At 27.4% G+C, this 27362-nt stretch overlaps 1 protein-coding gene and 1 long non-coding RNA gene across 6 annotated transcripts in view; one reads left to right on the plus strand and one right to left on the minus strand.

Moving 5' to 3' along the window:
• The window catches only part of LeuRS (Leucyl-tRNA synthetase), a 96354-nt gene that overhangs the window by 63372 nt on the left and 5620 nt on the right, over positions 1 to 27362 (minus strand). For all 5 annotated transcript variants that reach the window (XM_087169452.1, XM_087169454.1, XM_087169453.1 and 2 more), the window contains 4 exons: positions 25643 to 25723; positions 21472 to 21606; positions 21120 to 21281; positions 19571 to 19683 (listed from right to left, as the gene is read on the minus strand). In XM_087169452.1, the coding sequence (XP_087025578.1) occupies positions 19571 to 19683; positions 21120 to 21281; positions 21472 to 21606; positions 25643 to 25723 (491 nt within the window). The remainder of the gene's footprint in view (positions 1 to 19570; positions 19684 to 21119; positions 21282 to 21471; positions 21607 to 25642; positions 25724 to 27362) is intronic.
• Positions 10730 to 16248, plus strand: LOC147806561 (uncharacterized). Its single transcript, XR_015435963.1, has 4 exons — positions 10730 to 10871; positions 12710 to 12771; positions 13686 to 13750; positions 16127 to 16248. It is a non-coding gene; the product is annotated as an uncharacterized LOC147806561 (long non-coding RNA).

The following is a 27362-nucleotide window of genomic DNA, read 5'->3' on the forward strand; positions in this document are numbered from 1 at the left end:
AAAAATTTTTTTTCACAGATAAAAAATTAGCAGGATTTATTTTCTGTTTCCGATTACTTTTATTTGCACGATTTTTATTCATTATCATCGCAAACTTATCTATATTCAAAACATAATCGCAGTTGCCCAAATTCTTCTCTACCTTTATCTATGCTTGTTTTTCCCTTTGTATATACTGCACATATAGCTAATAAATATATTTTTCTAATTTAATGTTAGCTAAATAAGTGCACATCTTTTAAATCGAAATGAAAATTATTTGTATATTATCTATTGTTATTGAGACAAATTTACGCCACGATAATTATTACTTTAAATTTTAAGTAATGGTAAATTTTTCTCAATTCCTATTTAACCAAATATCATGCATATATATATATTTAGAGAGAGAGATCAGTTGATATAATTTAAAATAGGGTTCCATTTACTGGTAATAGAACTTCATGGATATTTGCCTTACTCTATATAGTTAGCTCGTTTTTTTGGAAATAATTATTTTGAAATTTTATATTTCATTTCTTACAATTTTTTTAATGCTTCTAATGCTTAACTCGGTACATTTTTTGCTTGTAAATTCACAAGCATAAGCATGTCTGACAGCATGACCGCACTTTAAAATTTTTTTTTTCACATATAAAAAATTAGCAGGATTTTTCTTTTGTTTCCGATTGGTTTCATTTGCACGATTCTTATTCATTAGATTTCCTCCAACAAAACATCATCGTAACTGCTCAAATTTTTCTCTACCTTTATCTACTATGCTTGCTTTTCCCTTTGTATCTACTGCACATAAACATTGCTAAAATTATTCAGTTAACTCTGTAGTAGGCAATACTTTAAATTGAAAATTATATTTACTTTAAATTGAATTATTGAACTTTGTTTGTTCACCCCGTCATATCATTCTTAATAAAGTGAGTTTGTTATCTTTATTATAAATGATACTTTCATTCTTTGCATCTAAATAATTTAATTAATAATAAATTTTCGCCGAGTATACCGTAATTTTCTTGTCACCCACTATATTTTCAACAATCAAAAATCATCGTAGCTATTAAAATTTTTTCTTAACTTCTAAGCATGCTTTTCTGCTGTAAATACTGCTTATAGCTAATACATTCTTTTTATTTTGTTTAATATTGTTTTATAATTGAAATTTAATAACCATTCTACATCTTGTTTTAGAATTGCAAAGTATTATTATGTATCTTATGTATTGTTATTTAGATAAATTTTTTGCCATAAAAATTTTATTTGCAATTTGAAAAAATGTTAATATTTTATTCAATACTATTAAACGAAATGCTATGCGCATACATGCATGAATCTAATTAATTTATGCGTAAATGATTTTTACCAAAGAGTTTAAAATAAACATCAAAATAATACTTAAAAAGAATACTATATGAAATAATGACCTACGTTTTCTGAGAACTCTTTTTTACAATTTCATTATTCTTGTATATCATTCTTTAAAACATTACAACTGATTTTCAACGTCTGTAATGCTAAGTAAAATAAAAATACTTTTTTTCGTATATAAAAAAATTATGTGGGATTTATCTCTTGCCTCCCTTTTCATTCATGTGCATGTTTTTTATTAATTATATTTCCTCCTAGAAAACGTCCGTTCAAATTTTTCTTTATAGTTATCTAAAGCTTGTTTTGTTTTGGCCTTTGTATATACTGCACATAAACATAGCTAATAAATACATTTTTACATAATGTAAGCAGAATACTTCATTATACATCCTGTTTTGAAAATGCAGTTAATAAAAGTTTACCTGCAGATTTTTATTAATTTGTCCCTTTATAAAAATAAGAAGTAACTGGCAATATTCATTCATCATCACTTCTGAATATTATTCTCTGCTTTTATTATGTTTTCGCTTCTTATTATTATTCAAAATTAGAGGATGAAAAATAAAATTGTTCTTTATTTAATATAAAAGGCATTATAATGCATTATTTCATGATAAATATATATACACCGTTTAATAATCTTAAATTGTAACATATTACTTCTACTTTTTAAATTAGTTAAGAAAATGTATACACTTATTATAATGAACAAGAAAAAAACGAAATTCTAAAGGAAGAATTTTCTTTCAGTTCTTATCACGTTCGGGGAAAATATTGAATGAGTTTTTGTATCAATCAAAAGTTAACTATGAATTTCAAGAACGGATTTCTGGAAGTACGGCACAACAGTGAAGTAGCAAATGTATACAATTTTGAACTTAATTCCAATAAAATATGAAATTAAATTATCAATAAAATTTGAAAATTTTAGGGATTTAGACTAATATTGATACTTGAATCTGTAAAAAAAATATAAATGATAGCAAATCTCAGGGAAAAGATCATTTTGTTTAATAAAAAATTAAATTTGTTTCATTTTCCCTGCCACCGGCGTATATATACGCCTTTTCGAGTACCATCCTTTGCATTGCGCTGCTATAAAGAAAACTGCTCCAACGATTTGAATTGATTTTTTTTTTTCATTTTCTTTTTTTCTGACGGAATATTAATACGGAATATAAAACGGAATATTTCGTATTCATTATTATAATTGCATACATTTTCAGAACTGATTCTAAATTTTAAAAGTAAAAGATAACATATTACTTTTAAAATTCAGAATTAGTTCAGAAAATGTATACAAACATAATAATGAATACGAAAAGTAACTACCTGAATTTTCTTTCAGCACTTATAAATTATCACTTTCGGGGAAAATATTAAAAAAGTTTTCATATCAACCAAAAGTTAATTATGAATTTCAAAAATGAATTTGTATATGTATTCCACAACAATGACAGAGCAAATTTATAAAGCTTCTAATTTAATTTCAATTAAATAGGATATAAAAATATCAATAATAACACCATAAAAAAATTGATTTCTGGAATAATTCATATTAGATTTATGTTACAATCAGTAAGAAAAAATTTACATGATCGCAAAGCAATCATATGAGTGTCAAGATCATTTTGTATAAATTTGAAAAACTGTTTATTACAACAAAATAAATCAAACAGTGTACACTTTTCAACTCTTGTTAGAGAGAGATATGAATTACGTAGTGAGGAGTTCTAGTCAAGCAAATGTCTTATTTGAGGAAGGAAGAAAGTTTTCAATCGAAGCTATCCTATATCCTAAAATTCTAAGCAAAACAGGTTTGTCCAGAAAATAAAATAAGAAGAAAACCACGTTATTTGAGAAGGTTTGAGGCAAAGAGGGGTTTAGGAAATGGGTTCTTGGTTCCCCCTTATATTTGATTGACAGGCCGGTCAGCTTGGAAGGGTCCTCCTTTTACCACCCTTTTTCCCTTGCACCCATTCTCACACCCCCTTGACAAAAAGTTTTCACTTCCAAGTGATGTGCTCTTAAGAGGGCCAAGGCCGACTGTGCCCATCTCAGTTTTCTTGACCTTGGGCTCTGGGGTGCAGGAGCATATGTGGACACTGCGGCGACAATATCTCCCCCCCCTCTCCCTTCTGCTTACTATAGTCAAGCAAATTTATCATTCATGTGTGGCAAGGGTCTGCACTATTTATTCTAGCATAAAATGTGACATAAATAAAAAAATGTTCTACTGCATATTGTCTTAACCAATTAAATAGCGGAGTAGTTATTTAAAACCATAATTGCGTTATTGAGTTTTATTTTGAAACTAAATTCTTTAAATAGCAAATTAGACAAAATTAAACATTAAATTTCTCTGTTTCAATCTTTCTTTACACTACATTCGTCACATACTTCAATTCAAGTGTTAATAAAAATAGCATTGTATTTAAAGCTGGAAAAAATACAAAAGTTACAGCAGGATTGAAAAAAAGTCACCGATTTTTTCTTCTACGAAGTCGATATAAGATTTAAATAAAAATGAATTGTGTGAAAAATTACTCATTTTCCAGTAATGTTTCCTAGTTGTAGAAAAATGAAAGAAACATAACAATACAAAATAATAAACATACATTTAATCATTTTCAAATGTCATTTGCAAAATGTTTCCTATACATGAATTAAAAACATTGTTTTTTTCTCACAAGGGGTTTTGGGTTAACAAATTTTAAAATTGTGCTATGTTTTAAATCTTAGGAACTAATAACAGATATATGGCTGAAATATTAAAATAACGGTAAGAGAACCGAAATTTTATCTGTTTGTCCCATTAAACTGTAGGTATAGTTTTAAATTTACGGTAAATTTGCAAATCAATATTTCAGAAAAGGCATAACTATTTAGACGAAATTGAATGATTATGTAATTAGAACTAAGTGGAGCTCTTTTAACCATAAACTGGTGAAAAATGAAATAGTATTTCATGCTGCCGAATCGACTTGGCAATTTTCATAGTACAAAACGAATCCAATGAATCATTTTCATACCTCCTTTTTAAAGAGTGCAGTTCTTTTTGAACTAATTTATTGAAATCCGGTTAAAGTTTGACGTTAATTTAAAAAAAATTCAAAAACAGGTCATAATTCGTAAACATGCTAATATTTAAATATATTAAATGTTTTTCAGATAGTGACGATAATTTATACCTTGACTGCAGCAGATAAATTTTTATCAATTGATCAGCTTCTACAGTCCTTTTTTAGAGACAATTTTAAATATTAATCATACGCTTACTGATAATAGTTGTTCGACACAATTTATTTTTATGTATCTTTGTTTTCTACATGGAGGCACCGTCACCTGTTCGCTACGCTCGATAATCCCTGTAGTTGAATCTCATTCATCAAGTTTGAAATAATTGAAGATCAAGTACAAATTGTTTTCTTCCACTTTTTTAAGTAAAAATTACGATTGGATTGCCAGCAGTTGCATTTTAAGGATTCCTAAGTTTTGACAAATGAAGAAGAAGGAAAAACGGTCTCGCCGAGAGTTATTACGCATTGAAGATGTTCTATGGAAAAAGCAGTTTATGCCCGCGCGCAAATTCGTTTTTTTATTCTCTCAGAACTAGAGGTATTTGGCACAAACTGTTCTTAACAATGTTCTTAAAAGTTTTTTTTTCCTGAAAAGTCGATTAAAAATTATTTGCTTAATGTAAAATTATTATACTATTATTTAAGTTCATTATATTAACTTGTTAATTTTGACAAAATAAAAAGGATAGCTGGATTTGAATGATAAATAACTGCGCTTAAAAAAATTACATTTTAGAAAGGCAGAGTGTGCGACACAATGAAAAGAATTTATAAATTAGAAGTAATTTTTTCTTGTTAACCGATCATATAAGAAACAATTCTTATTTCTCTTTATTCTACACATATTTTCAAATGTCGGTATAAAATGTCGAAGTTTTATATTTGGCAACACCTAGCCTTTTTCTATATAATATTTTTTTCTTTATTTTCATTATTTTTAATATTAAGTCAAGAGGGATATTATGAAAATCGCGTAAATGAAAACTTTTTCCACAACAATCAATAAATAATTATTAGTTAAAGAAAAAATGAAAAAAAAAAACTTTTAAATTGTAATAACTTTCAAACAAATAAGAGTTTCTAAAAGGAAATAAAGACTCTATGTTACGGTTAAAAACAAATTTGGCTCTTTCAGCATACCAAATTTAACTTCCGCAGCTGAATTCTTGCGGTCACAGAGCGGCCCGCATGTTATTTTTCTAACAAGTATAAGAGTAAAAATAATCTTGACTTAATTTTAGAATTATTTTTTAATTCCATTGTAATCTCCGTTCAATTTCCTACATATTAACGTAATTTGAAGTTTCTAAATCAAACAGTGTTTGATAAAATGTAACGTTAAGTTGAAAACCCCAAAACAGTGGCAGTATCAGTGACCTTTTCAGTTTTCTGACAGAGAAGGAAATTTATTCAGTTTTCTGACAGAGAAGGAAATTTATTAATATCTGCTCGTTTCACGTTAATTTAACAATGCAGTTTATTTTTCCAACTTCATATAAAAAGAATTTTCAGGAATGGTCAGTGTTAATGCTATTATTCTAGGTTCTCATGCGTTCGCACTTTTCGATTAGACCAATTTAATCGATTAGATTAACTTCAACACTATTATCTTAAGTAAAGAATTCTAAGAGTCATGAAAAAAATCATGATAGCATCTCGAAAATCAAAAAGCATCTCGAAATGATATAATTAAAAATAAAGAAGATAATTTTTGAAATTCTTGGAATTCATTGTTTTACAGACTGACCTTTTTCTTTTTACTTTCACCAGAGGGTAATTTTAATAGTGTTACATTAAATTACTTTAAAGCAATTTTATATTCGTATTATAATTAACTTATACACAACTATTGTTCTTCTTTTTGGCAGCAATTATTATATAAATATTAATACTGAAGAAAGAAAAGAATTTTCTGCGAAACGTATATTGGCTGGAATTAAAAATCAATTTAGCCCATTGACTGACAAAAGGACAAAAATTAATTTAGACACCTTCTGTAATTAATGGCGACCTTAAAAAAAATCTATCCAAGAAAAACAAATGATTAATGGGTATCCAGTGATTGGAATAGTGCAATTACAATTCTCTCATGTTATTAAACAAATAGTATTCTGTAACTTCCATTAATCATTTTATTAACGAATAAAATTGTAATTGTATAGTATATTTCTTTCTCTTAATAACACATACTTTTTTTTAATTTTTTATTTTAGTAATCTTTTTTTGAATTGATTCTGTTTTTAGAAAACAGTTCAAACCAATCTTTCAATAAAATTTTATATAAATAATATCTGATATCTAGTAACTTATTCTTAGTTTATTTACAGTTAAATATAATAAATTTCGCAATTATAGTAAGAATAAAGAAGTTTAACAAATACGACATAGTTAAGTTAAATTTTTACTCTTTATTTTGTAAAAAAAAAAAATTTTATTTGATATGCATATTTTTTGTAGAATATTTATTTTGAAGAACTTGTAATTCAACATAACGTTGAGTAATTTACGCTGCGTAATTCTTTTGCCGCATTAACTTATTTATTCTTTATTTGACTTAGCTCAAATAAATATCCCCATAAAATCAATTTAGAGCAGTTCAGTATACATATCTTAATAGAAAATTAAAGGAGTTTAGTTTCCTACTCAGAATTTTAACACTTTAATCTTTACGCTACTATGACAGATATTAAATGAAAATATTATTTTGAATTATTTTCGTAAAAACAAAGTTTACTCACTGTCCCTTCTTTACACGACCCATCATGATAATTAATTCCTCGAATTAGTGCTGTTTTAAATAGTTTTCGATAAAATTATAATAATTTGTATTATTGGTAATTATTGCACTAAAATTAGTAGTTTGTAATGCAAGCACTTTTGTACGTGGTAAGAACTAGCGATTTTTTACTGTATATATTAAATGTAAGGTCTATATCAAAAAGAGAATCATAAGAATTTTAATGGTCAATTAATTTTATGCAATAGAATTTCAGGAATAAAAAGGAGTTTGTAAGTGTATTTGTGTGCCCTTCATGATATTAAAATAGGATAGGACGAAGGATAAGCGGTGGAGGCTCAGGGGAAGGAACGCTAGCCAACTAATGAGTTTTGAGGATTTGAATCTTAAGAATTGCTGGTTGATACGAATTTCGTACCCGGCTGACATAAAATATTCCAAGTGATAGACGCATCGTGGATTATTAGAGTCCCATCTTCGTCTTGCTAATCACGGGAGGTTTTCGTGGTTTATCTCACCATGAAAAAGTTCTCCACGAAGGCAATTCGTTCCCGATACTTTTGTACAGGAGTTCTCTTATTTCTTGGTTTAGATTCAAAATTACAATGATATAAAGTTGAACACTGGTAACCATGAGATCAAATTCGGGTTGGCTGTTCAACAACAGTTATAAAATAAAATTACAAAGGATTACAGAAAAATGAACAGAGAGTGCGATGAAAATGAAAATGACTATTCTATAATTAGTTTGGAAATTGTTATCTGCAAAATCTGGTGTAAAAAAATACTGTACTGGCTGCTTTGTAGAACACAGAAATGCAAATACTAATTAGAAATTGTGCGCTCTGTAAAGGCTAATTTTGATCTTGAAATTAATACCGGTATTCAAATATGTTCGAAAATTAATTGCAATTTTATTATTGCCTTTTACGCACCTTTTTTCTTCTTCTTTTTCTTTTCACGTGATTGTTCTCGTGATGAGTTGTAGAGAAAATTTCGATTTCGATTGTTAACTTAAAAATCACTAATTGTTAATAAAAAAATACTGCGATTGGTTGATATGTTTGCTAGAAAAGAAAATTTAATCAAAACTACCAAAATATTGTAAAACTTACTTTATTTCCGGCTATAGGGAAAAACCAAAAAGCTCAGTATTTTTTAACGAAGTGGTTTAGTAATGTTTTCGGTAAAGTAATAAAAAATTTAGATTTTATAATATGAGTTGAAATGCGAAAAACGTGGTAAAATTTTATAATTTTACCATGATAGTTTAGAGCACTGTATAAAAACCATTTGTTCAGAAAAATTTACTATTCAGTTTTATATTTTTTACTAAATGTGAGGTTAAAAGAGCTACAATTTTGAAAGCTAGAGTATCCGGTTAACTGCTATCATTTTAACAAAAAAATTACCAAATAAATGGTTTAAATACTTGATTTTATTAACAGAGCTATGGTTTTGTTTTGAAAAAATGTTATTATCATAGAATGCGGTAATTTAAGAAAAACTTTTTCTTCGCGTAGTTGGCTGAAAGGTAACTTGGTTAAAATTTAATTTGCTGAAAGGGCGGATTTATGTGTAAACTTAACAAGAATTTTGTTTTGAAATTCCAATATGTTTGAAAGCAATTGAAAATTTAAATACCCATTCGTTATATCTTTCTTTAAGTTTTTTTGCTTTAAATATTGACCATTGACTATTTATCCATTGTCATAAAAAATTTATTTTATAAACATGCGCTCAAGTTGTTGTCAATAAAAAGTAGCGAAAGACAGCCAGAGAGAGAGATTTGTTTGTTGCCTAATATCACTCTTAATAATTATATTGACATTTTTAAAAACAATAAACTTAATAAATAACGCTAAAACCGTTCCCTGTTTAAACTTCAATAAGTCTTGTTAACGAGTAGTATTACTTCTCATTTTTTTTTCCAGTTGAGTTACACAATCTAAATTCCTTAAGTTTTTTTTTCTTTCAAGTACAGATAATTATTTTTCAAATTTATTAAATCCTTTATTTCATTATGCTTAGCAAAATGTTCTTACATAAAGCTGCAATACTTGTATATTTTGAAAATAAAATGTTATGTGTTTTGCGAAAAGTGAAAAATATTGCAGCTTAAGGAAGTATATATAAAGAAAAAAAATCAATGATGAATGAACGATAAGCAATTACGGGAGTGAGCGGAGTAAGAAAAGGGTAAAGCCTGCTATTTTTTATTTTTGTATAAATGGAATGATTTTTAAACAAAAAATAGACAGGTAATTTTTAACTATGCATTTAATGAAATATTTAAAGTTTCAAATGATAAAATAAAAAATAACGTTTTTCATGTGTTATAGCTATGCAAATAATAGCAAAATAAAAACTGATGTTACTTCAAAAAATTTCGATGCATGTTTTGAAATATAAACTGCGTGTATATAAGTGTGTTTCAAAGTATAAATTTAAAATATAAACTAAATAAAACTGTTTGAAAACTAATAATGGATTTCTAAAATCAATGTTGTTGCTTAAACGTAAATAAAATAAAGTTTTAAAGTTAAAGTTACGATTTTTATGTTAAAGAATTTAAAAATCCTGAATTTTAATGCCATAGAAAGTATAAATATGCATAGCTAAATAGAATTTCATCGTATGAATATCATCTGTAAGAAAGTTAAAAGAACATCATTATCCTTATAAAGATAGTTAAAAGAAGTAAGTATTTAGTAGAAAAATAAAGTAACCTCAAATTTTTGCTTTAAGTATCCAAGGTAATGAATTTGTTGCAGTTGGTTATTTAGGATTTTAAATCTTTCTGATCATTAGCTTTCAACCAAAAATATAATTATTTTTTAGTAATGTAATTGAATGATATAAAAAAAACCAGTCGTCATGCATTCATTCATAAACAAAAACAAAAAAATTCTTAACTCGGGGAGTGATTTATAAAGACTTTTAGACGAAAATATATATATATTTTTTTAAAAATTTATAATTTTGTAGTGCTAATATTATATTTTACACAGCCAGTTTGCTAATGTAAATAAATTTGCCCAATTAAAGTTATTTAATTATTTATAAAAAATATTTCATAAAAGTAGAACGTGTTTTTATGTACTAAAATTGTTAAAAAGCTGATGAAACCTAAAAAATGGTTTATTTACTTAAACGTCCTTAATTATGGAATCTTTACTGTTCATTATAAAGAAACGATATTCTAATTTACTACTCCGCAAATCAAAATATATATGTAAGCATTATTTCCCAGTTTATATGTATTAAAAATTTTTCTTACGAAAAGTACTCAAATGAATTTTGACTTCAATAATTTTTTAATTTAGTAGGCTTGCTTATCGCTCATAGTTAATAAAATATTTTAGTGCAGATTAATTTTTTATTATGAGGACCAGAAATTGTCTTTAAGAATTCAAAATAGATATTCATTACGGTTTGAAATCACCAGATAAGTATGTTTGAAGTCCTTGAACTAAAAAGAATGTGGGGAAGCACATTTTGTCCCCTACCCCCAATTCTAAGAAACATTCCTTTCAAGTACGGAAAAGCTGCTCAGTAGGTGGTCGTTGATTACTTGTATAGAACAAGCTAAAAGATTCATTTGGCGAAAAGGGTGTAAAAAGAAGGAGATAAACGTAGCCCCTAGTTTTCTTCTTTCTTCGAAAAATAGAAATGGCGCCACTTGAGAGCAAGTAAGTAACAAGTTTTTTCTCTTTAGTTCATGTAATTTAAAATTTTTTTTAACTTATTTATTAAATAGCTTTTTAAAATTAGTTTAATTCGCTTTGATTTTATTTGCTAAGTTTTTAGAAATTATGTTTTATAACTATAATACTTCAGTTGGCTATTTTATCTTATGCTTTCCTGTTGTTTAGTTTAAGCTGCTAGTTTAGTTTTAAAATGAATTAGACGATTTTTTTAATAAATAAAAGTTCAATTAACTCTATCTAATAAAAGAAAAATTTATGATTTCTTATGCATTAATTAAAAATGCTTCTTTCATTTTTCGGAAGCATTGATTAATTTAATAATTTACTTCATTTCGGTAGCCATATTTTTTCTCTGAAGGATTGTTAAAAAACATTATTTGAATTATCTAAACCGCGGGTGTCACTTATTGTTTCAAATAATAATTTTGATTAGATAATAATTTTGATTAGATATAAGAAGAAATATTTTTTGAACCACCATAAAATAAATAAATAAATAGTAAGAGTTTAAATTTTCTCATCTCTAATTAGTTACTTTATATTTAAATTATACTTTAATTTTGATATTTTTCTGCTTTGACTTTTTTAAATTAAAAAAAATAATAATAACGTTGGTAAACATGTAAAAATTGTTCCACTAAACACTTCCACTTTTAAAGTTTTTTTGAGTATTTTCAGAATATATTTTTAAACAATTTAAATATTTGTTTTGATACTCAATATAATATATTCTTTGTTCTAAATAAATAAATAACAAAATGACATATTAAATAGAAGGACAGTATTTCTAATTTTTATTTTGTTGTTTTTATACTTCTTTTGCATTTAATGAATTGCTGTAGAGGTATAAGAACATTTCAAATCTTTATATTAAGTTTAATTTTACGATTAAATTTGTTTTAAAATGAATTAATTCGTTATAAAATTATTATGTTGTAAAACTGAATTTGTTATAAAGCAAATTTAATTTAAAATTACGTTCAATTTTTTTGAATAGAAATTAGAATATTATTTCATGGTTATTATTTTTAAAATTTATTCATAAGTATAATAATATTTTCTGTATAATATTTTTTTTCATGAAATAAAGCTTTTTGTATTAAATATTGTTGGTCCTCAATGCTATAAAGACGATTACTAATTCTTTTTTTCCAGTTATTGTGCAAAATCTATAATTTATCTCATGTAATTTATCTTCTTCTTAATTTACTATTTTGAGTTTTTAAATGGTTGTTAATTCTAAAATATACCTGTTCAGCCTTCACCTTTGACAATTTTGTGTTTAAGAAAGTGTATACATTTTCTACAAAAAAGAATTTTTATTAACTGTTTAATTAAAATTTATGATGATAACTGTGTAGTGGAAATATATAATCTAAAAATTGTTGGAAACTATTCCTCAAAAATTCAGGAAATTTTATTTTTAAAATTGAGAGGGAGCCCTAACTAACAAAAGCTTTATTTAGAATTTGTCTATTTATTTTAATTCTAATTTATCTATTTATTTTAATTCTAATTGGCTAAAAGACTAGTTCTTTTTCTAAATTAGAATCAAAAAAATTTTAAGAGAAAATTTGGTAAGGTAAAATTTGGTAAACATTCAACTTATCGTCAGTTACCAAAAATATAAATATTCGCTGTAATTTTAATATATGATCCTTCTCTTTCCTTTAAATCAAAATTAATTTCATTTAAATCAAAAAATTGTTTTTAACAAAAATTATAAAATATAATTAGTTAGAAACAGTTTTGATTTTGTTGATTTTTAACTGTTTTTATGACGATCATACTCTAATTTATTCCTTTTCTTTTATGGAAAGACAGGGCGAACGATCCAAGAAATGCTAATCCAGCGATCAACAGCCATCAACAGCAAAATAAGGTAAGAACATAGTGAAACATTAAATATTAATATTTTTTTCAATTAAATCACATATTTTTGATTTGCAAAAGAATTTTGATTTTTTTAATTAATAATTATTGTGCTTATCAAAATTAAGTTCACTTTATGTATTTCTCTAACACAGTCTTTATTAATAACAAGTGTTTTTATTACTCATATAAGCTTTTATATTTATATTTTTGCAATATTCTTATTTAATAATTTCTTAATAAGGTTTCGTAATAAATGAAAAATGCACTTTATGAATGTATAAATTAGGTGAAAAGATGTGCTGACAATTTTATATCATTACGATATTTTAGTATTTGTTTTCTCTGTTTTCATGCCTGTTATAACATTTTTTTATCATTCTATTTTTTTAATTAGTTAGAAAACAAAATTTTAAAAGAAATTATTTTTACTGTTAAAATAACTACGTAAAGTTATGAATGAATAACGAAATATTTTTCGTTATTTTATTTGAAATGATAATATTATATAATATTTCATTTTTCCATAAGTTTCACCAGCATATAATATTCGTATTAAAGCAATTATTTTAGCAAATATTTTTTACTTAAAAAAATACATGAAAAAAGTTAAAAACTTTGTCCACATTAAATTTGGGCTGAAAGGCTGAAAGTATTCCCCTACAAGCTCGTGCTAAGTTTTATTGAATTTACCAATTCACATTTAGTTCCTCTAACACACCACATTGCTTAGAGTATAAACAAGATAAATGATAAACAATGAACTTATTGTCATATTCCATAACTGAAATAAAAATATTTACATTAATCTTCATACATGATTTTAGAAACAGTTTTTTTTTTAATGTTTCGATTTTGTTGTTTTTGTTTTAACTAATTTTACAACTATCATATTCTAATTATAGTTTTTTTTTTCTTTCATAGGGAGTCAGGATGGAAGATCAACAATGAAGATAAAACTCAAAATTTAAAAATCAACAAAAAGGATGGTAAGAAATAAATTTATATTTTACCTTAGGTTACCATATGGTTGAAAAGAAACCAGTTTTTTTTGTTTAAACTGGGGGTTTTGTGTTTTTTTAAAACAATTTGTGGGACATTATTTTAAGCCAATTGAAATTAACCGAGCCAATTCAAGGTCTTTCATAGCAATTAACTATTCCTTTAACTATTAATTAATATTTTCAATAAACAACTAAAAATATCCACTCTTTTCTTTAAATATATTAACAAAATATCTAATAAAAAAGGAAAGAACTAAATATTTAAGTATGCAGCTTTATTTAGCAAGCAAAATAAACATTCAGCATTTAAATTTGATTTTAGTGATACCATAAAGAATGATTCTCTACCTTGCTTGCCCGTAATATAGAAATGCTATATTTCAATATTGTTTAATTAATGTTATTATTTAGATGTGTATAATTTATGATATTAGTATGTAATTAAATTTCATGGAACATAATTATTTTTTAATCCATTAATATAATATAAATTTTTATATATTTAAGGCAATATATCATATATATTTTATATGAATGATAATTAAAAAGTGTTTTCTTATATGGTGCATTATAATTATTTGATAAAAAAGATACAAAATTGATAAGGAAAGATATAATAAAAGTAAGTTTTTATACTAATAGTTTAATAATAAAGTATAAATTTTCTCTCCATTTATTTTAGCATAATAGTTTATTTAATAAGTTAAATAATATCCGAGTTCATAGTCCTGAAATTTCTGAATTCCTGATAAAGAAAAAAAAACAACTTTATTCTCATGTTTTTTTAGCTTTTTGCTCTGATTTCTGACAATGTCTGTGTTCAGAACATCACATATTCTACAAATACTAATGCAGTTCCCAAAACTATCAGTTTGAATAATCAAAAGATTTGTATTTCTGATGTAATATATATATATACATATACATATATATATATATATATATATATATATATATATATATATATATATATATATATATATATATATATATATATATATATAAATGCCAAGACACATATATTTACTTTGCCTTCCTTTCAAAATAATTGAAACTCCACTTAAAAGTAATTTATTAAGGATGTCACGAATTTAATTGCAGATTTTAAATAAATATTGGTATGAAATAATATTAAATAATTGATACTGGTTACAGAAGTACTATTAACATTTCCTAATTATCAATCTCAAACTGTTACGAATCGCTCATTAATAGAATTAAAAAAATTATTCAAGCTTTGTTTCTGGAATTAAAAAATTTCTATTTAGAGCAAATTATACTTTTTTGTTAATTTTTTTTACAGTTAACTGATAAATGTATAATGTACCAGCAATTTGGTTATTAATATAATGTCGCATTAAATAAAATTAAATATAACATGAATATTGTTAATAAATTGTTGGGTTTAAGAAAATCATTTAAAAAAAATTTTTTTTTTCTACGTTTACCATTCAAAACATTGAATGAATTGTTTTCATAATACTTAACATTACTTTAAAATATTATTATAGCTACAATAGTTAACATTTCTAACTAAGATGGTTAAAATTATTTAATTATTACAAAACTAATTGAATAAATAGAATTATAATTATGTTTTTCATTCTCAATTTGCTAATGAATGTTAAAGTTTGTGATACTATTTTTCAATTAGATATCTAAAGCAGATTAAATTAGTTTAGATCAGATTGCATTGCTGAAAAAACTTTTTTAAATTACTTTGGGTAGAATAAGTCTTGATATCTATGAGCTACATATATATGAACTGCATTTAAATAATTAAAAAATGAAATGTGAATAATTTTAATATGTTTGGCAGTTGATCTATTTTAAAAAATAATAATTTGCTTGCATATCCCTTTCACCATTTCTTAGTAAATAACCTTATTAATGGAAAAAAAAAGACTTGAATTAAACATACTATAAATAATGTTTTTATTAGTTACATAGTATAAAAAGTATTTATAATTATAATAGTTAAATGATAAGTTTATTTAAGTAATTGATTTTTTTCAAATCTATTTCTTTAAATCAATACTTTTCTTAAGTATAATCATTAAAGGGATGTATGACTATAATAATTTACATACATATCTCTTTTATTATTTCTTAGTGAAATACTATCATTATCTCTGAAATCAGATCTTAGTTGTTTTTTTTAAATGCAACCTAAAGAATGCATATTTATTAACTAAATTCAATATCATATTTTTATAATTAAATTAATAATTTTTTGTAAAAATAATCAGCTTGTCTTAATCCATGGCTTTTAAAAAATCAGTTGATTTAAATCAATGATATTTTTTTTTCTGTGAACATTTAATATATCTATAGTAAAATAAATTGCTTTATTTTTTGCAGGAAAAAGGCTCATTGAAATAAAGCTTCTGGAATGGGATAAAGAAAATATATTTGTCCATATGTAAATAGTGTATACAGATGTATTGATTTGTTACAAGGAAATAAAACTCCTTCATGGTTTATTTTAAGCTTTATTGTTGTTAAAATTCCTGCTTTTATATATTTAAAATTACTAAAATGGTGTATTATTTACTAGTACAAAATATTTTTTTTTGAAAAAACTATTTATGATATATACTGTTTATCTAATATTTAATAAAATTAATGACTTGATGAATATACACAAAATTATAGGATAAATAAACTTTTCTGTGTAAGTTTCTATCAATAAAAGCTAGATGTAGGTTTTAAATATATAAGCATTATTTTAAAAACTTAAATAACTTATTTATTGAGTTGCATTGTGTTTTATTTTAGAATAAAAATTTGTACTTAATTTCCTCTATCTCAAAATGCTTAAAAAATTTAAATACTCAATTCAAAAAGATTTTTTTTTATATGCTTCTACTTTAAATGATAGCGCTTATAATTGTTTAAAATGAAATAAAAAAAAAGTCTATTTTATTGTACGAAGATTCATTGGACATTTGGTTATAAATTAAATAATTGTTTTACACCATTTTGTTTTTTATATTTTCATAAAACAGTATGCATGTAATGACAGTTGTTGTTATATTACAATATAAAAAGCTAAGAATCAATAAATTACTATCACTGATATCAGCCGAGTAGAACAAACACTCATGACAATTTATGTTCCCTAAATAAGAATTGTAACAAAATGCCGCAAGAAGCCTTTGAAATTAAAAGCTAAGTTCTAATAATAAAAAATAAAAAAAATGCCGAGACACCTAAAATAAAGGTGTGATACCGGCAAGGACGGCATTAAAGTTTTCTATTGAACCAAGTGGGAGGTGAGTTAAGGGTGGTTTATTAGCAACTAAGGCAAAGAAGTTCGCCTAAGCATCTGAAATAAAGGTGTGATACCGGCAAGGACGCCATTAAAACTCTATTGAACCGAGTTTGAGGTGAGTTAAGGGTGGTGCATTGGTAAATAAGGCAAAGAAGTTCGCCTAAACACCTGAAATAAAGGTGCGATATGGGCGAAAACGGCATAGACGTTTTCTAATCAGTCTACAGTTAAGGTGCCTTAACGGCAAGCGAGGCAACGACGTATGCCAGTGAACGTATTCAGCTTTTGATAAAAAGGCAAAAAAGACATCATAAAGGTTCAATAAAAGCCTTTACGGCAATTTTCTTTTTATTCTGTGAAAAAAAAAATTTTCCCCGGTATTTAACAGGCAAAAATGGCAAAGCAATCCAGAGGCAACAAAATAGTCCCGGTCCTTCAACGATTGCCAGAAGTTTGCCTGAAATGCCATGCACTGGCCCTCATTTCACTTTATTAACGGAACCGATACGGCAATGAAAAGCCCGCCGTAATGGCACTTTAGGTGAGCCGGCATTGTCCCTTCACTAGCCCAAAAGTTGTGTGCTTGTTGGGTACATTCTATATAAAATCATTGAGTTAATTGTATATTATTGTATATAAATTTACTAAATAACTTCTTTGTTAATTTATATACTTTTTATCATGCACAAATCCATTTCGACCAAATCCATGACTAAAAATATGTGCAAATTAGGCAATTTATATTTCTCTCTTTCTTTTTTCCTTTAATAAAAGTTAATTTTCTAAAATTGTTAATGTATAATTAAATATCAACCTTATTAATAGTAAACTTCTTTAAATTATCCAGCATAATATTACCTTGTACACATCCATTTTCGGGTCCATCCTTGGTAACTAACATATCAAACACGTTTCAGTACTGCAGTAAGAATGCACTTTAAAACAAAATCACTCTATTTACGCTTTCACCTCAATTTGAGCTTCTGTTTTCATATTTTGTAATCTGGCAAGCTTATTACGAAGATATTTTAAATCATTCTTGAAAATTTCTTTGTTTATGTAAGTTCATTTAAATTCGTTACCTAGTTAATAGATTCCGTTTTATGTTTTGTTCTGCTTTTCTTTACATTTTATTTTATGTTTTTTACATATGTATTACTGAATTTTCATTACTTAATGTGTTCAATTGTATTTTGTTTCAAAAAAAATTTTTTTTAGTGCTCCTCACACTATTGTATTGATATATTTTGCTTTGGCTATATTGATGCAATATTAGAAAGCACTAATAGGAATATTTGAGGATATAATCGTGTCAGCTGATGAAGAGGTTTTATATTCTTTTTTTCCGAATTTTTTATTGAATTATTTTTTTCTTTTTACTAATTTTTTTTCTCTTTTTTCATTATTCTATAATTTTTTCTATTTTTTCTCCTCTACATTTTGAATTCACATTTATATATACAGTGTTTTCATCGCAGAAAAAAAATGGGTGAGAATCTCTCACCCTTTCTCAAAAACAGGGTGAGATTTCAAAAAGTTAAGTGAGATTTCTAAAAATTAAAAAAAAAAAAAAAAAAACACACAAAGAGACATGAAAAAAATCATTTCGTTAATTATAATACATTTTTAATATCTTCTAATTTTTAAAGTATTGAATATTTTTGCTGCATCATCATATGGAAAATGTTCTATATCTACTTTTTTATCAGCTATTCTCATTAGGTAACTCAAATGCGTATTTGTTTCGTTTTGATTGTTTCTACCCACATTTGTTTCATTTTCATTTGTACGTTTCGGAGTAGAAGATATTGCCTTTACAAGGTATTTGTCCATCTTGCATTAATGCGCAAAAAATTTGAACGTCTTACATGAAGAAACCTTAACTACAGTAAACACGTGGTTGCAGAGAAATGCGTTCTGAAAGAGGTTCGGAGGGATGGTGTTCTGTAGTTCTTAAAGATTCTGAACAATACTGGTAAACAGGGAAGCTAGATAATGGGGCAGATGTTGAAAATAATGAAAGATCCTGGAAGAAAAGTGAACCGGATTTTATTCTAAATGGCGCAATGAGAAATTTTTTTCAAAATGCGAGAAATTCGCGAATTTTGAAACTGGTTTATAGAATGCGCGAATTTCTCGCGGTAATCATTTTATAATGCGAGAAAAGAAAAAAATATGCGAGATTCTTGCGTTCTCGCGCTGTAGTGAAAACACTGTATATATATACACACACACTCATATATATATATATATATAGAGAGAGAGAGAAAGATTGTTTCTCCCACTTGTTTAATACTACTAAAATTGCCCTATACTGGCATAATTTAGGGGGGGAAAGACAAATGAAATTAAATAAATAAATCTGCAATTTAAAATAAAAAGTTAAGATTGTAATGGTGTAAAAGAGAAATTTAAAAGGCACGGAGAAATTTACTGGTCAAATATGATTATGCCAGAATATACAAAATTAATTAGTCATCAAAAACAAATACAATCTAAAAAAAATCTATCTAAAAATACAATATTCTCACCTTTTTCCAAATTGTATTTTCCCTCTTTCCTTTAGTCGCAAAAACTGCCAACGAACAAATGAGTCATAATAAGGATTACAATCTGTCGTGATGAAAGTACGACGCCAATCTATCTACAATAAATTATCTATGTTAAGGAAACAAAAATTTTAAATAAACCATTGTTGTTGATAAAATTGTTATAGTGATTCTAAAAGCTGCTTAAAAAGATTAAATAGAGACAGAAGTAATTTTAGTGCAGTCTGAATTTTCAATTACTTATGATTTGCCACAAAGACCAAAAATTTTTTTAAATATGTTATGTTTTTTATTTCCAAAATAATAGTAATAATAAATCTAAAACTGTAATGTAACATTTTACAATATTATTTGCATTATTCTTTTTTAAATTATGATTATAAACTGATTAAAATGAAAGGGAAGAAACAAGGCATATTAGAAAACTTTTACTGAATGAGAACTTATTCTGTGGTTATGATTTCCTCAGCAGCAAAATAACTTGAGCCCTCATCGGACCAATATTCACGAATCTTGGCTCAATAAGGGTTCAAATGGCCGTTATTTCTCCGATATTGGCCCCATATAGAATTATCTAACTCACCCGATACTTTCCAGCCACTTTACAACCAAAATAGGCCCTATATAGAACTGTCAAATTCACCTGATATTTCATATGAATTTTTTAGCCAATATAGGCTCTATATTGATCCCATAAAGGCCAATATTGGTCCTATATAGGACCAAAATTAAAGAAATCTAGACATCCCAAAATTGGTTCCTCATTGCAAGTTCACATAGGACCCAAATTGAGCCAAACTGGAATCAAGATAAAAATTTTAGCTAGGGTTAGTGTAATTATAAAATTTAATATATTTCATAAAGATTTATTCTTAAGGTTACTGGAATTAAATATTATTTCAAGCTCTCCGGTTTCACTAAATGATAATCAAGATCTTCCTTTCGATAGTACACACTCCTTAAAATTAGTTCCCTTAGATAATACCTACACATTGTTTTATTGAAAATTATAAAGATTTTGTAGACAAAATATGTTTGGATTTACATGCATTATAAAATTGTTAAAACAAATAGAATAATGCACAGTGTACAAAGAAAAAAACTTAACACCTTGAATAACTTCTGATCTAATAATAAAATTTTCGCGTACTAGGACTCAATCTTAATGGTTCAAAGGCATGATCGGGAACGATGTTTATTTAAAAAATTGTTTTAATGCAACTTTATAGTAAGTGTCAATAAAATCATGTTGTCATAGATGACAAAAAATAAAATTTTTTTAAAAAAAAGCTGAATAATTAATTTTTCTTAAAAATGAAAAACTTATAGGTGATGAAATGAATGAACTTACGATGTTTAAAAATAAAGTACCAGAATTTGGTATTTAACTGGAACACAATCACCCTTGCTTTTTTAAAGAAGAAAAATTTTGTAAAGCGACAAATTTTTTATTTGACCAAAAAATCCCTCCAGCTCTGGACTTAACCTCGACAATCGAACTTATTCTGAATAATTATGCTACTTTACTTACTTTAACACCCATAGCTTTCAGATCTTTGATAGCCAAAGGAGGAAAATACTTCAACCAATGTTCGGCGTCTGCGAACTTTACAATTTCTTCATCTTTTAGTCCTAACGACTGCATAATTTGCCACTGATAATTTCCACCTCCAGTTTTAGCTGCTAGCTTACTCTAAAAATAATAATTTCAGAGAAAATTAACATTAAATATGACTCAGACATTCAAAAATTGATGAATAAAAAAATAAATTTAACACATAAATTTTTCTAAATTTCTTCCAGTTTAAGAAATCATGTTAATGTTTACATTTAATCAACCATCCAAAGAACAACATATTTCAGTCAAAACAGAGAGAACACACCTTTTTCCCTTTCGCCTTATCAGCAGGCATTTTCACTTCTTCTACAATTTCTTCAGTCTTAACAGCAACATCATCAGGAAATGTTGGGGGACATCCAAATGTCTCCATTTCATACTTTAATTTATCAGCACAGGCCTATACAGAAAAAGAATTATGCATAAGATTTTAAATCTTGAGAAATGTATTTGCGCAAGGTGAGCATACACAGAAAAAAAAATTTAAAAAATTGTGGTGAACATTTGAAAGAAAATATACTTTTATGGGTGATAATCCCCCCAAATAAATTTTGTGTAACGGCACGAAATAAAATTTGTGAAAAATCCCTTATCATTTAAAGCTTTCTTTAAAAAATAAATAAATACAAAAACCACTTAAAAAATTGTTAGAAACTTTTTAAATTCTAATGTTATTTGTACTTTTTTCATTAGAATACAATTACAATTAAATACAATTCACTACAAAATTATTTAAAAAAAAATCGGATTAATAAGAACTCCTTTAAATGCTCATATCTTTAAGCAATTTTTTTTTCGAATTTTAAAATTATAATTTTTTTAATAAGTAAAAATGGCTCCAAAAGATATGTTGAATGTTTTTAAAGTTATAGCAACAAAACAAAAAAAAAAAAAAAAAAAAAAACATAATGAAAAAATTAGAATTAGTTTTCATAAAAGAGTCCATATCTCCATAAATATTTAAGGTAAGTTAACAAATTATTGCAAATAATTACCAACATAATTGATGCAAGTTACAAGATTGTTTTAATAATTTATGATAAAGGTTGTTTAAATACTTGTATCAATATACTTGTTTTTGTTCGTAATTTATTGCCGGCCCTCAAACCTCTGAAAGCCTTAAAATTTATAGATAAATGTGAGAAATTACATTATCTTAACAACTCTAAAGCTATAAAATAATCCTCTAAGTGTTCCTAAAGAAATTTTTAAAAATGTAAAACAAAAAAAATGGAAGTATCTTTTTTATTATTGTAGGGTCGTGTATTAATTTGATCCCAATTCTAAGAAATCAACAACTGACGATTAATAATGATTCAATACTGTCATTTTTGGTTAATAAGATCAGATTTGTTCTTACTGCAATTAAGTACTTTAAATTTAAAGCAAAATTGCACAAAATCATTTTCAAAAACTGTTTTACCATTTCCGTAGCCACGGTCGCTGAAAATTAAAAATAGTTGCTGAAACTTTTAGCTGTTGTAAATGTTATGTAGCTGTTATGTAAAATAACATTACAGCTGTAATTAAATTAAAATAATATATCTTTTATTTTTCCTTTTTAATAATTTTTTTTCCAGATAGTATTACTCAAAGCAATACATAAATTATTGGGTTTCATAGAAGTCCCAATAATTTGTGCAAGGCTTTCGAAAATACTACAATGCATCATTGTGAAAATAAAAAAAGTTGTTCTCTACAAGGTATTTGCCAAAATCAACTCCGTTTTATCATTCTGCGCATAAAATTGTCAAATTAAGGAAATTGTCAATGCTTTTTATCAGTGATTTTCACCATTTTTTTTTTTTTTTTTGTCTTTTTTTTGGTTGCGGCAAACTTTTAATGATTTGACAACACACAAAGAAAAAAATAAGTTTAAAAGCTGTTTACTTAACTATAATACACTGTGTAAAATACTTTATGATAATGATTTTGAATGCAAAATAAAATAATATGTACTACAAAAAACAGTACATTTATTAAGGGATTAATTACAAGTTAATAATAAGAATACTTTAAATGAGAAATTTGAGCTTCGCATTTTTGTTTTCATAACTATTAAATGCATAGCTTATTTAAATTATTAGCTTTTATTTTCTTCAAGGTGCATAGCCAAATTATTCATCAAAAAACTAAGCACCTTTTAAGCAATTTTCAAGAACTAAAAAAATATTTTTAAGCACTTTAAAAAAATATCATAATTAGGTAGGGTTGGAAAGTTTTTGACAATTGCCGGTTTTATCTTGTTTTAACAGTCACGTCAATAAAGAAAAATCTTTTGGCATTGTTTTTGACAATTGTCAAAAATCATAAAATTTTGAATCATGTAAAATGAATGGCATTTTCATATGCTATGGACTGATAATATGTTGAAATAGATTGGGGTTGAATTAATTATGAAAACGTTAAATAGAACAATGTGAACGGTGTCTTTCAGCATAATTCGAAGCTAAAATCAACATAGTAAAGAAAAAATCTCATTTTGAAAAAGTGAAAATTAAGCCCTTTTTAAAAACATCCAATAATAAAAGCACCTTTAAGGGCTTTTTAAAAATGAAAATAAGCACCTTTAAGCACTTTTCAAAAACACTACGCTCCCTGTTCTTTTGCAAGTTAATATTTAGCTCGCATTCTTTTGTTAACAATTTTAATAGTCATTAGATTTCCTACTTATTTTAACATTTTAAGATTGTCGCCGACAAAGATGTTCAAGCCGTTAAAGCATGAAAAAAACTTTACTTGTGATAAAAAAAATTCATTATTAACTTTACTACACTGGTTATCATAAATTAAGGAAAAATCACAAAAATAGCGATAACTCTTTCAAAAGTAAGCCAAACCGTGCAAAATTTGCATATGTTGTCCACTAAGAGTAGCTGAGTAAAATTGCAATATGCAAATTAGTGGCGCTGCACTCGGCTTACGTCATCTGCCTGGAGCATAAAAGTCCAAGTTTGAGAGAAAGCACACAAATTTTACTGTGATTGCGACATTGAAAATCTGAGATAGCCAATTCGTAATAATGACCTCTAGGCATCATTTGCCTGAAGAACTACGATGGAGAGCCATCGGGAGACTAGAGGCAGGGCAGAGTCAATCAGAAGTGGCCAGATGGCTAAATGTGAGTCCATCTGTGGTTCATAGACTTTGGAGGCAATTTCAAACCACAGATTCGGCATCTAGGAGGTTCAGTCAAGGACGGCCAACTGTTACGACCAGTGCCGATGACCGATATTTGACATTAAGTGCACGCAGGAATAGAACCGCTACTCCGACACATCTTAGATCCTCTCTTGCTGCAGCCACCGGAAGGTTGGTGTCAACGTCAACTGTGCGCAGAAGGCTCCACGAAGGTGGTCTGTATGCGAGACGACCAGCCATTTGCGTGCCGCCCACATCACGCCATAGGAGAGACCGTTTGCAGTGGGCCCGACAACATGTCCACTGGACGTCAGATCAATGGAGGCCTGTTCTCTTTACGGATGAGTCCAGGTTTAGTCTAGAAAGTGACAGTAGACGTTATTTGATATGGAGAGAACCTGGGACCCGTTATCATCCATCAAACATCCGTGAAAGAGATGCATACGGAAGAGGCAGTGTCTGTGTTTGGGGAGGCATATCCTTAGGAGGGCGCACATACCTCCATGTCTTTCCAAGGGGAACCGTGAATGCTCAGGTTTATCGAGACAACATCCTTGATGCTTATGTGCGCCCATATGCCGGGGCAATTGGTGATTGCTTCCTGTTACAGGACGATAATGCAAGACCACACAGAGCTCGCATTGTTGATGATTATCTTCAACAGGAAACAATTACTCGCATGGAGTGGCCAGCTCGATCCCCGGACTTGAATCCTATCGAGCACGTTTGGGATGCTCTAGGGAGGCGTGTATCTGCCATCAATCCGCCCCCTCAGACCCTTGCCACGCTTGCAACTGCTTTACAAGAGCAATGGCTCTCACTTCCTATTGAACTGATAGACCGCATAATTGAAAGCATCACACATCGCTGTTTGTGCTGTATTGCTTCTAGAGGCAATCATATTCCATATTAAAGGTACTTTTTCTATTGCAAACCGATACTTCCAATTTGTTTATTTTATACATGTGCTAATTTCTATACTACTATTAATGTCTGATAATTTCTTTTTATGTTGTTTAATACCTTACTATGTGTTGTATATTGTGGGTAAGTTTCATAAAATTCCATGTGTAATTTCTTGAGTTATCGCGATTTTTGTGAATTTTCCTTAATTTATGATAACCAGTGTATATCATTTATAAAACACGCACAAGTGCCGCGATACGGTGGCTAGGGACCACTGCTTTATAACAAGAGTAATTCGAAGAAAGAACAAAAGAAAGATTTATTATGAATTAGTTTTATTAAGGATATACAGTTTTCGTGCCATGTTTATAAATTGAAACTGAACTTACTTTGATAGGCATACCTGTCGCATGAAGACCAAATGGAAACAAGCATTTCCTTCCTAACATCCGCTGGTAGCCAACTGCAAACTATCAAAAATATGTTAATAAATCAGGGTGAGTAGCCAAATCTTTCAACGAAAAATAAGCATCTTTTAAGTACTTTTTAAGCACTCAAAAAATATTTTTAAGCACTATATACATTAACAAAATGCAAAATAATTTTCAAAGACTTAACATGATCATGATAAAATAACTTCTTTCTGACAAAGAACTCGTTTCTTGATTATATTAGCCATTATAAAAAGATAGAGAGATTTTTCGGTTCAATATCAGACGGTGGAAAATGAACCCTGAAATTAAGAATATCTTGCAAAAGGTGGCAGCAGTTGCACATGAGAGAGAAAAAATCTCGCCTAACCCAGCTCAGTAGACTCAGATGCGGACTCGAAAGTATATTAATCAAACATGTAAAACGATTAGAGCTTCATACGCTACCGATCGACGGTACGGCGAAATGGATTGTGGTTGGAATGTGGTAAAAAATTTGAATCGAACAATGTGAAAAGCACGCTTTTGCATAATACAGGGTGAAAATAGACATAGTAAAGAAAAAAAATCTCCTTTTCAAAAATGGTAAATTAAGCACTTCTCAAAAACATCCAATTAAAAAAGAACCTTTAAGGGTTTTTAAGAAAACGAAAATAAGCACCTTTAAGCACTTTTTAAGAACGCTACACACCATTTAATTACAAGCACAGATGAATACAGTGGTCACTCATTAGTCCATACTTGCAAAGGATCAAACTACGTTAAATATACCAAAGTCTGTATTAGGAAATGTTTATTTTAACCCTTTCGGCGTCAAGCCCAGTATATCTCAGAGGTGATTTTTGTACTTAAAGCTGTGTGCCCATGCATTTTTGTTGTCTCTGTATCAGCGAACACAAGTTTTTCTTAACCGGAGTTTTTCCTTTCCCTACAATCTCTTACTGTGCATAAATTGAGAGGCGTATAAGCTCCAATCTGGCAACAACAAAAAATTCCCAGTGTTTTCCCTGTACATATTATACACAATATATTAAGAGGAAAAACACAATCACTGTGCTCTTATATGAGCTGTATTGAGCTACAAGTTATAATTGCTGAAAAATTTTAGAGAAAAAAAAGAGCAGATAAATATACTTAAATAATGCCATAGTAAATGAACTAGTTTAATATAGCTGAAATACCATCCTTAAATATCCCATAGATTATAATTCTTGAGTGGTCACCATTTTTTATAAGATGAAAATAAGAAACAAATTTCCCTGATCGCAAAGGAAGAATCAAAATTCCCTGTTATTTTAGGTGATTTTTAAATTCCCCGTATTTTCCAGGTTTTCCCTATTCTACCTGTGGAGTGCCAACCCTGAAGCTCTCATCGTAAATCATTCAATATACCAGAGGATTTGTGTTTGAATAGATAGGAATGTTTGCGTTTTTTGATATTTATACCCCCACACAAAGTTTGTCTTAAATAAACGGATTATCGTTAGTTTCCCCAACATTTTTGAAACATTGGTTTTTTAAAAATTTAAATGCCTGTGGAGTGCCAACCCTGAAGCTCTCATCGTAAATCATTCAATATACCAGAGGATTTGTGTTTGAATAGATAGGAATGTTTGCGTTTCTTGATATTTATACCCCCACACAAAGTTTGTCTTAAATAAACGGATTATCGTTAGTT

The sequence above is a fragment of the Parasteatoda tepidariorum genome, chromosome 8, assembly GCF_982258835.1.
Source record: "Parasteatoda tepidariorum strain Cologne lab strain chromosome 8, Ptep-v5.0, whole genome shotgun sequence".
Lineage (NCBI taxonomy): Eukaryota > Metazoa > Arthropoda > Arachnida > Araneae > Theridiidae > Parasteatoda > Parasteatoda tepidariorum.